Consider the following 12,344-nt stretch of genomic DNA (forward strand, 5'->3'; position numbering starts at 1 on the left):
AAAAATGCTCCAAATCACCAATAATTAGAGAACTGCAAATTAAAGCAATTCTTCTGTTCCATCTCACACTTTGTTGGCAAAGATCATAAAGAAAAATTAAGAAAAAGACAAATATTGAAGGGATTTTGAGAAAAGAGGCACACTGATGACATTGTTGCTATCTAACCTTTTTGGAAAACAATTTGAAATTATAAAAAGTTACTAAACAGGGTATGCTCTTTGACTCAGCCAGGCCTCAATTCTAAAGGAAGAGGAAAAGGTTTTATATATAAAAAAATATTTATAGCAATTTTTTTTTTTTTTTTTTTTTTTTTCCCCAGTGGCAGAAAACTGGAAACTAAGGAGATATCAACTGGGGAATGGCTGAACAACTTGTTGGGTGTGTATGTATGTTTGTGTGAATGTAATGGAATATTATTGTTCTATAAGAAATGAAGGGGAAAAAAATTTCAAAGAGAAATGGAAAGACAATATATAATAAACTAGGAGAAATAAAATGAGCAGAACCAAAGAAGGATTTGTAATGTAATAATAGCTTCACAAAAATGAATAATTTTGAAATACTTTAAAACTCTGACCAACTAAATGATGTCATAATTTCTTCTTTTTTCTTTCTTTTCTTTTTCTTTTTTTTTTTACTAAGGCAATTGAGGTTAAGTGACTTGGCCACACAGCTAGAAAGTATGAAGTGTCTGAGTCTGGATTTGAACTCAGGTCCTCCTGACTTCAAGGGCAGGTCTCTATCCACTGTCTACTTGCTCCAATGATGTTATAATTTCAAAGAATTGAAAAAGAAGAAGGCTGCCCAATTCATGACAAAGACATTAGGGATTAACATATAAAATGAGAAATTAATTTTTTGGATGTGAACAATATAGGAACATGTTTTGCTTAACTGCACTTGGTAATACAGAGATTTTAGAGGGGTCAATGAAGGAAGATCAGAAGGAAAAATACTTTATAATTCAAAAAAAACATTTAAAAGAAAGGAATTTTTTGATTCTTTGTAGTTTCATTGTTCATTGTAAATTTACTTCAGTTTTTATTTTGGTGATTTTATTTTTCCTCTTCTATCCTCAGTAAACTGAAGATTTAGATGTTTCTTTTGAAAAAATAGTTCTTGGTTTTAATTTTTTAAACTTATGCATTTTATTTTTCTTCTAATTTTCAAATATTTGTTTTTATTAGAGTTTTTAATTTGTTGTTTTAGATTTTTAGATTTGTTGTTTTATTTTTCAATTCCATGCTTGGTTCATTAACCATATTTTCTTAATGATATACTTTCAGGACTACAACTTTTTTTTTTCCTAGAAAACTGCTTTGGTTACATCCTTGAAATTCATAATAATCTCCAGTATTTATATAGCAATTAAGTTTTGAAAAGCCACTTATATGTTATCTCATTTGATCATCACAATAACTCAGAGGTAAGTCTGTTTTCATTCTTCTCCCTTCCTCCTTCAGTCTGTGAGGTTAAGTTATTAGTTATTATTATAATTTTTGAAGTAGGATTTAAAAAGTCTCCTCTACTCTAAATCCACTACTCCATCCACTAGGTCACCTAGCTTCCTTTAATCATCTCTGTTATTATTCTCTTTTATACAGTTAATAATTGTTTCTATAATTTGTTTAGTGATTTAGCATTCATAGTCATTATTTACTCCCCATTTCTTTTGGTTGAACATTGCATTATCATTTTTATTGTATTATTATGATGAGGCAGCATGTACAGTAAGCAGAATCAGGAAAAATTGAATTCAACTCCTGTCTCTGACACACAAATTGGTTATGTGATCCTGGACAAGTCATTTTACCTCTTATCACTTCCAAATAACTCTTGTGGTTGCTGTTGTGTTGAGTTGTTCCAGTTATCTCTTTATTGTTCTACTTGGGGTTTTCTTGGCAAACGTACTAGAATGGTTTGCCATTTCTTTCTCAAGTTCATTTTACAGATGGAGCATTGGAGTCAGGAAGATCTGAGTTCATTCACTAGCTGAGTAAGTCTGGGTAAGTCATTTAAGCTTTGCCTTAATCCAGTGGAGAAAGAAATGGCAAACCACTACAGTGTCTTTACCAAGAAAACCTCATGAAGAGTATAGTCCAGAAGGTCACAAAAAGTTGCTCAGACTCAACAACAATGTCAACATAGATTTGTGTTTCTCTCCGTTATTTGGGGAGGTGGAAGAGGGAGATTGGAGGATCATAAAGCTGAGGAGTAGTAGCAAAGAGAGAGAACACAGTACTATACAATAAAATTAAGACAGTTTGGGGTTTGGGAAATGTGAATTTCTTCCATAATTCTTTATGTAAATTCAAATTTGCCTAATGCAAATTTATGTAATGCAAGAACTGTCTATGTCATATTCTAAGCCCTCCATTCCTTTAATATGGAAGCTTCTAAATCTTTTGTGACCTGTACTCCACAATATCTGAATTGTTTCTTTTTTGGTTGCTTTCAATAGTTACTCTTTGACTTTGGAGCTCTAGAATTTTATTATATTATTCCTAGGAGTTTTCATTTTGGGATCTCTTTCAGGGGGTTATTGGCAAATTCTTTCAATTTCTATTTTACCCTCTAGATTTAAGTATTGGTGCAGTTTTACTTTATACATATATATATATATATATATATATGTATGTATATATATATATATATATATATATATATATATATATATATTAAACATAGCATGACTAGGCTTTTTTTTTTTTTTTTTTTTTTTTTGAATCATAGCTTATTATCTCTGTTCAATTTATTTTCCAGGTCAGTTATTTTTCTGATGAGATATTTCATATTTTCTCTATTTCTTCATTCTTTTGGCTTTTTATTTTGGTGTCTCAAAGTTATTAGTTTCCACTTGCCAAATTCTAATTTTTAAGGTATTGCTTTCTTTGTTGAGCTTTTATGCCTCTTTTCCCATTTGGCCAATTTTATTATTATTTTTTAGATATTATTTTCTTCAATATATGTGTGTGTATATTTCTTTGTGTGTCCAACTGTTAATTCTCTTTTCATCATTTTCTTGCATCACTCATTTCTCTTCCTATTTTCCCCCTCTACTGCTCTTATCTATTTCTTCAACTCTTCCAGAAATTCTTCTTGTGATTGAATTAAATTAGCATTTTTCTTTGTCTTTGCTTGTAGCTGTTTTCATATTATTGTCTTCTGAGTTTTTGTTTTGATGTTCCCTGACACTGTAGGTCAAGTTCTTTTTTTATTTTTTTCTCTGCTCATTTTCCTAGTTTATTTCTTAATTTTGAACTTTATGTTAAAGTTGGACTCTGCTCACTTCAGGATGAACAGGAACTGTTGCAAGCTTCAAGTTTTTGTGATCTGATTTTTTCAGTCCTGTGGTTCTGCAAGTTTTGGATATATCCAAAGTGGTGTGACTTAGGGAGAGATGTGATAGAGCTGCTAGTCTCTATAAACTATGCCTTGGAAGTATGACCCGGGGCCCTTGCTCTTATGTAATTGACCACAAGCACTTCTCTTTGTTCTGGAACTTTGAGGCAGAACTGCATACAGACAAAAGAGTTGCTGAGTATTATCAGCTGCATCAACTGCCAGCAACATAGTTCCCTGTAATCTCTTTCTGACCAGTTGTCTGACCTTTTGCCCATCTCTGGAATGAGGCTACTGCTGCTACTGTGGCTACCTCTAAACTCTTTGTTTTTTCTTTAACTCAATTTTAAGTCTTCTCATAAGCATGAGAAAATTCATTTCATTGTTTACTCTTTTTTTTGAAAATTATTTTCATTTGTCTTTCCTTTCTCTAATTTGGAGTATTTTCAAGTTGAATATTTAGTAATCTCATTTCTTTTGGAAGAATGACCCCAGTAACTTTCTTTTATTAAAAGTCCATTTTTTTTTCCAATTGATGATTAGGCTTGGCCCTACAGAATATTTTGGGGTGCTACTATTGTGATAAGCCTTCAAGACATTGTTTTTACTCAGATGACATTAGCTTTTAATGGTAAATATGCACACATACTATTTTCTCTGGTGTCGTTCTTAACTAATAAGATAAAAATACAGAGGCATAGTTGAGACAAAGGATTCCTTGTATTAGCCAGGGACTGTTTTCTAGGTTATCATTTCAGTAAGTTTTGTGAACATGTAACTAACTTTAAGACTGAGAAGTAATTCCTTTTGTTTTTGGGGGGAGAGGAATGAGTCAATTGAGGTTGACTTGCTTAGTCACACAGCTAGTAAGAATTAAGTTTCTGAGGCTGGATTTCAGTTAAAATCCAGTGCTCTATCCACTGTGCCATGTAGCTGCCCCCAAGAAGCAATTTCTTAAGATTGTAATTATAATTTTATCATCAACAAAGATCAATTTTTTTTCCCCCTGAGGCTGGGGTTAAGTGACTTGCCCAGGGTCACACAGCTAGAAGTGTTAAGTGTCTGAGACCAGATTTGAACTGGGGTCCTCCTGAATTCAAGGCTGGTGCTCTATCCACTGCGCCACCTAGCTGCCCCTCAATTTTTTAAAAAAAGACTAAATTTAATAATTACTCCCTTAAAGTTTAAGGATACTATTAAGGAATAGAATTGCCACTTACCTGTGATGGTGGACAAGAGACTAAAGAAAGAACATGTTTAAATTCTTTCCTGAGAAAAATGACTAATTCTTATCTTGTAAAAAGAATTGAGGAAAAAAAAAAAAAAACAACTTTAGCCTTCATCCTGAAAGAATGATTGGAATATTTTCAGAGTAATATTTAGTAGTGACTGATTTCACAACCAATTTATAGCAGATACTAGTTGAGGACTCAGAGCTAACTGACAAATGACTAGAATTGTAATATATAATTTTCATTAATGAGACAGTGTCAACACATAATCCTTTATTGTCTTAGCACCCAAGAGAAGAATGAATAAAGGTCAAGATTCACAGACTAAGAGTTGGAAGTTTACAATTGTTACCACCAACAAATGAATGCATCTGATACTATGAGGCTCAGAGTCTCTAACACCCTGTTGGCAATCATTTACTCGAATTATAGACAAAAAAAGAACATACTCTTAGTACTACTGCATGCTACATAGTTCTTTATTCCAGTTTGGTTTTTATCACATATGTTATACATAATTATAATAATCCAAAAAAAAAGGAAGAAAATAAATAAGATACCCTGGTTTACAAAACAAAACTGGTTTGTGTGAAGCTGTTAAACAAAAAGACCAACTGAGCATTTTGTAAATTAAATGATTTCCATAGTGATGAATTTTAGATTTCACAGTCACCTTATCTGATCTTCCCAGTTTTCCTTAAATATAGATTGTAATTCCTACCAATTTACTCATCTCATTTTACAGAATGTCTGCAAAAAGCTTAAGCAACTCTAAGGGTAAAGCTAATATCTCAAAATGAACTATTTTTACAAATAATACAATAAGTTTATCTTGATTCAACCATTAGATTGTGAGCTTTTTGAGGATTTTTTGCCTAATTTTATACCGACAGCACTTAGTACAGTACCCAACTTTGTAAGTGTTTAATAAATATTGATTGGTTCAGATTAACTAATGTTTATTTGTACACAGTGATAATCAGAGAATTCTAGAAGGCAATACAAAGAAAAAAAAAATCAGAATATAGACCATGATTTGAAATTTCAATTGTCTGCATACTAAGTATCCTCCCATTAAGAGTTCAGTGCTTTGATAGAGAACACTGCAGATTCTCCAAACTGCCACGAGAGGGCGGGGAGCAGACATCAATCTCGTGCTCTTTTAAGAAAACAGTTTTGAAGGGACTCTTTTTGCAGTTTATTAAAAATTTTCATTCTCAAAGATTAGAATTATCCATTTTTAGAGCACAGAAAAAGAAAAAAAACTGCTTTTAAGTGAAAATAGGAATTACAATTCATGGGAAGAACTTGAACATTTAACCATAAACTAATACAAAGCTATTTTAGAGATAAAAGTAAACAGAAATACTGGTATGGTAGTAGACAAATGTATAGTGATTGCAGGTGCCAATCTATATCAATGTACTAGAAAGTGACAAATTTGTGATAAGCAGATTCAGGAATGTTTCTAGACGTTGCTGTGATCGGTAAGCAACAAGTCCACCTTTATTGGCCCATCGATCTATACCGGTAACTCCCTGATTGTCCACATTGTACAACAAGTGCGGCAAATCAAGCCCAGTATCTGGGTTTCTTTTTAAGCATTCCTTCAAATCTACCATTCCTCCACCAATTGACTTCAATATGGCATGAGCTGCACAGGAGTCCCATTTGAATGTGGTATCCTCAGAAAAGATATAAACATCAACAAGACCTTGTACAACACAAAGGCTCTTGTACCCAGCTCCAGCCGCCCCATAAACATTTTCGCCACATACGTTGGATAGTGCTGCTTTGATAGTGTCCTTTTCACTTGTACTAATGACGGCAGAAAAGTGCTGGGTGAATTTAGGTTCACAATTAGCCTCTTCAGCCAGCTGGCTGGCTGTTTCACCATCATTTCCATTCTCATTGGAAAGCTGAAGTGAATGAATGTTGCAATCCATATAAGAAAGACCCCAAAAGTACTGCCCTTTCCACCTGTGAAAAAAGAAATGCAAGTGATTTTTTTTCTCCTTCATTTGTTTTTACCCAGATGACACTAGCTTTTAATTGTAAATATGCACACACATTCTTCATCATCATTTTTGCCATAGCTACTTTAATGGACCTTAAAATCCTTATCCTGCATTAAAGACCTATTCCTATGAATCACTGGAATCAGGCCATGGAAGTACTCTTGGGCTCTAAATTTCCACCTTTGTCATATCCATGATAGCACAAAAATGTTTTAGGAACATTGACTTACCAGATGAATTTCTTATTACTATAAAATTTTAATTCAATTATTGGGATATGAAATCAAATGCAAAAGTTAGGATGAAAGAATAAAGTTATATCTAACTTAAGAATGGTTTCTTGCTCTTAAATTTTTCATAGTTTTAGTAATCTGCTTTATCTTCTCTTACTCTCCAGTTCTACTCTTATTGATGGTATAAATAGCAAAGAGCATAAGTCTTTAGAAGTAGCTCTCTAGGATGATAATCATCATTATACCTAGTCCCAAAACTTTGTCATTTAAAATATTTAAAGTAGGGGCAGCCAGGTGGTGCAGTGGATAGAGCACCAGCCTTGAATTCAGGAGGACCTGAGTTCAAATCTGGTCTCAGACACTTAACACTTCCTAGCTGTGTGACCCTGGGCAAGTCACTTAACCCCAGCCTCCAAAAAAAAAAAAAAAAAAAAAAAAAAATATATATATATATATATATATATATATATATATATATATATATATATATATATATATATATATTTAAAGTAGTGGTTCCTAAAGAAGGTAGAAAGCTTTTTAATCATTATTTTTGGTATTTATTTTTATTTTTGATGACAGTTAATTACCTTTATATAATAAAAATCAGCATTCATTGACTAAGTATCTACTATGTGCCAGATATTAGAGATACAAATAAAAAAACAAGACAGTCACTATCCCCATGAAGCTTAAATGCAACTCACAACTCTAAGAAAAAAAAATTTGTAAGTGAATTTCTTCAGAGAAAAATAGGGTCTCTACATGAGAAATAGCTTGACTTATTAAAATGAGAGTCAGCATGGTATAGTCAGTGGAAAGTGAGCTGGCCTCAAAGCCAAAAAGTCTCAACTCTGATGCAAATTGGATGGTGACATTGGTCTATTATTCTGTATATTAATGAGACTTTTTAAAAAATAACATTTTTTTTGGGGGGGGAATTGGGATTAAAAGATTTATCCAGGGTCACATAGCTAGTGTCTAAGGTAGGATTTCAACTCAAGTCCTCCTGACTCCAGGCCATTGCTGTATCCACTGCATCACTTAGCTATCCCTATTATTCTGTACTTTAGACAACGCTCTAAAACTCCAAGATGCAGAGAAAAGTTTCTACTTGCCATGCCAGAGGTACTTTTTTCACCTAATATTTCCCTAAACCAACGAAATTACAAGCTCAGTGCTTATTCTTACTCTTAAAATTATTGGGTTTGGATGGGCCACTGTTTAAAAGGTCTGTATTGGGAAAAGAAGTCCTCCTCTCTATTTCTGTTTATTCAAAGGGAAACCTGGATAGAGCTCAGCAAGACAACAAAGCATTTATTATAGGCAGGCATTGTGAGGGAGAAGGAGTTTGGTTTTACCTTGCACAGACATGTTTAAATGACTCAAAACTTCAGCCAATGGTCTGGAACTCCCAGTATGATTCAAGACTATGTGGAAATTCTTGGGTCATTCTTTCTAGTGGGTACTAGAATCTACCACAGAATGGTAATTTCATATTTTGGTTATTTAAAATGTCTGATATATGAACTCTGTGTCACCAAGGGCAAAGGTGTATGGGAAACAATACACTGTTTTGCAATAAGACTGTTTGCAATAAGATATGGAGTTTTTGTTCTTTTCATTCTTAAAATTAACTTAGATTTGCCATATTTCTTGAGGTCATTAAGAAAAGTTTAATTATCTATTTGATAATATTCTTCAAAACACAGTTGGAAACTAGGAAGCAATAATGATGCTGATGCTGATGATAGGTAGGATTTCTATAGTACTTTAAGGTTTGCAAAGTGTTTTACAGATACTGTCTCATTTTATACCCACAACCAACTGGGAGGTAGGTATAATTATTACTCCCATTTTTATATATGAGTAAACTTAGGCAGATCAAGATTAAAGTGGCTGGTCTAAGAACACATAGCTAGTAAGATCTGAGGCTAGATTTGTATTCAAGTCTTCATGGTGACAAATTTACTGCTGTAACCACTGTACCATCTACCTGTGGATCTTACTTTGATAGTGATATTTGATTCTTTACAATTTTGGTATAATTCTGTTTGAGAAAGCACAGCACAGGATTGGTGCTCTCTAGACCCCAAATTAAAAATCCTGATTCTTGACTCTCTTTAGGTATAGAACTTATTGTAGATTTTTTGGGTCTGAGTAAAGAATTTACTTAGGAAAAATAAAAATCCTTTCCAATAAATTAGGCCCCATCTTATTTAAAATGTTATTCTGGAAAACTTTCAGCAGAAACATTCTAATCTAGCTCAGTAATTGAAATATAGAGACAGAAATGGTCTTAGAGAGTTTTTGATTTGAAGGGATTTCCTTGATTTTCCAAGGTCTAGTCCAAATCCCTTATTTTATAAATGGGTAGAGTCAGGTTTAGAAACTCACCTAAGCAAGATCACAGAAACTGGCAAAGTCAGAGCTAAAACCCATTTCATCAATAAGTATGATCATCTTAAAAGGTGGCTAAGTCTGAGACTATATAAATTCTGTCAATTCTGACACCTAAAGCCAATTCATCTTTTACCTGAGAGTTTTTACATCTTGTGATACAAATGGTTGATTGATGACTCCAATCAAAGGCACCCCTGTTTGTCTATCATAAACACCAATTAATATAGTTACACATTGAAGTCCACATGGAAAAATCCCTCGATTAGGCTTGATGTCAGCAGACCCTTTTATGTATTGATAAGTAGAATCTAAAAATAAATGAAAATGGTCATTATTCAGATAAAGGTTAATTAGGATGATAAGGAACCCATTTTTCTCTCCTTCTATACTCTTATAGCCTTTATGGATCTTTGTCTTAATCTTCTCACTTCCTTCTACTTAAATTTTCAACTTTTCCTTAACTTATTTGTATTTATATATTTTTTCTCCAATTAAATTGTAAGTTAGGGTGAAGCAAAAACATTCATTATCATCACTATTATTATCCACTATTGGACTAGAAATACTAGCTAGCAATAAAACAAGCTATAGCTTGTTATAAAAAAATAGCTATAGTAATAAAAAAAAAGTTGAAGGAACAAGACTAGGAAACAACAAAACAAAACTCATGTTTTGCAGTCAATATGATGGTATACTTAGAGAACCTTAGAGAATCAACTAAAAAAAATTGGAAAACTTTAGCAAAGTTGCAAGATATAAAATAATCTCACATAATTCATCAGGATTTCTATATATTACCAACAAAACCCCATCAGAAAGAGGCAGAAAGAGAAATTCCATTTAAAATAACTTCAGAAAGTAATGAAAATCTTGGAAGTATACCTGCTAAAACAAATCTAGGAACTATATGAATATAAGTGCAAAACACTTCACACAGAAAAATACAGACCTAAACAAATGGAGAAATATTAATTGCTTGTATGTAGGCTGAACCAATATAATAAAAATTACAATTCCACATATATTAGTTTACTTATTCAATGTCATACCAATCAAACTACCAAATAATTATTTTATAAAGTTAGGAAAAAAAATTCATCTGGAAGAACAAAAGGTCAAAGAATATCAAATTAACTAACCAATGGAAAAAATGTGAAGGAAGACAGATTAACTGTACCAGGTTTCAAACTATATTACAAAGTGGTAATCATCAGAGCAATCAGATAATAACTATGAAATAAAGTGATGAATCAGTTTATAGTAAAAGACAATAGTAATTTGGTTTTTGATAAATCCCAAGATCCAAATTTTGGAGATTGGCTTCATTATTTGACAAATATTGCTGAGAAAACTGGAAAGTAATTTGGCAGAAACTAAATACAGACCAATATCTCACATTGTATAATAAAATAATATCAAAATCAGCACATGATTTAGATATAAAAAGTAATATCGTAAGCAAATTAAGGGAATATGGAAAAATTTGCCTGTCAGATCTATGGATAAGGAAAGAATTTATGACCAAACAAGAGATAGAGAAAATCACAGGAAATAAAATAGAAAATGTTGATTACATGAATGTAATTTTTTTGCACAAACAAAATTAATATAACCAAAATTAGAAGGAATTAGGAACGGGATGGGGGGGGCATGAGGAATAGATAGCAAATTTTTCTGCTATCGGTCTCATTTCTCAAATATATGGAGAACTGAGCCAAGCTTGTAAAAATAAGGCCCCTTCCATAACTGATAAATGGTCAAAGGATATGAACCTGAAGTTTTTATAAGAAAAAATCCCTAACATCCCTAATCATATGAAAAAAAATAGTCTAAATCACTATTGATGAGAGAAATGCAAATTAAAAAACTCTGAACTATCATTTCACAAGTATCAGATTGACCAATATGACAGAAAAGGAAAATGACTAATGCTGATGGGGATAAGGGGAAAATAGGCACACTAATACACTGCTGGTAAAGTCGCAAATTAATCCAGTAATTCTGTAGAACAATTAGGACCTATGCTCAAAGAGCTATAAAAACTGGAATACCCTTTGATCTAAAAATACCATAACTAGGTTTGCATCCCAAAGAAATTAAAGAAAAATGAAAAAGAACTATATGACCAAAAATATTTATAGTAGCTCTTTTTTTGTGGTGGCAATAAGTAAAAATTGAGGTAATACCTATCAGGAAATGGCTTGACAACTTGTGGTATGTGATTGTGATGGAACTGAACAGGTGAATAGTTTCAGAAAAACCTATAAAGACTTCCATGATGCAAATTGAAGTGATTAGAGCCTTGACAGCATTGTACACAGTAACAGAAATAATGTAATAATGAAAATTATAAAATATTTAGTTATTCAATCCATACAAAGATCCAAGACAATTCTAAAACACTCACAAAGAAAAATGCTATCTACATTCAAAGAGAGAACTTTGATTGCAAATTGATGTAAACTCTTTTCATTTTATTTTTACTTTTTTTGTAACATGTATAAAATATTAAAATAAAATATAATCATTTAAAAAAAACTGTAAAGTCTTTGTTAAGTGGACATTGTATTTTATACTTATCTCTTCTCCCTTACCTTTTTTCCCCTCCATTTTATACTTATTCTTATCCTTTCACAGAGACAGCAGTGATTTTTATCTAGGTATTTAATGTCTTCAATAATGCAAACTAGCAAATCCTCTGTAACTTAAAATCTTAGGGAGATGCTGGGGACATTGATAACTTACATGACTTGCTCATGGTGACATAGCTAGTATATGTCAGAAGTAGAAGGTAGGTCTTCCTAACTCTGCCTCAATGCCTCTCTTATTGTTGAGATGTTTCTTATACTTAATAACATAAAATTTCTAATATGTTAAAAAAAAACTTGTGTTTTAAAATCAGCCCCAAACTGAAAGAAGTTATGAAAACTACTACTAATATCCTACAATGATTGTAAAAATGGTTGAAAGAGAGAAGTATGAAAGTTGACAGTATTTTCACCAATGTTTTTATGGTCATGAGAAATCATGTTATAGTGAGTAGCGAATTGGTCTCAAAGTCAAGAACACCAGTTCATATACTGGCCATATGACCTCAGTCACATGTGACCATATA

The 12,344-nt window shown here is 32.3% G+C and overlaps 1 protein-coding gene across 8 annotated transcripts in view; it reads right to left on the reverse strand.

Annotated features, from left to right (window-relative positions):
• Window positions 1-5,026: 5,026 nt before the first annotated feature.
• Window positions 5,027-12,344, reverse strand: part of INPP1 (inositol polyphosphate-1-phosphatase) — a 56,637-nt gene continuing 49,319 nt past the window's right edge. For all 8 annotated transcript variants that reach the window (XM_074302852.1, XM_074302849.1, XM_074302855.1 and 5 more), the window contains 2 exons: window positions 9,363-9,537; window positions 5,027-6,555 (listed from right to left, as the gene is read on the reverse strand). In XM_074302852.1, the coding sequence (XP_074158953.1) occupies window positions 5,988-6,555; window positions 9,363-9,537 (743 nt within the window). In that variant the 3' untranslated portion in view covers window positions 5,027-5,987. The remainder of the gene's footprint in view (window positions 6,556-9,362; window positions 9,538-12,344) is intronic.

The sequence above is a fragment of the Sminthopsis crassicaudata genome, chromosome 3 (genome assembly GCF_048593235.1).
Source record: "Sminthopsis crassicaudata isolate SCR6 chromosome 3, ASM4859323v1, whole genome shotgun sequence".
NCBI classification, from domain to species: Eukaryota; Metazoa; Chordata; class Mammalia; order Dasyuromorphia; family Dasyuridae; genus Sminthopsis; species Sminthopsis crassicaudata.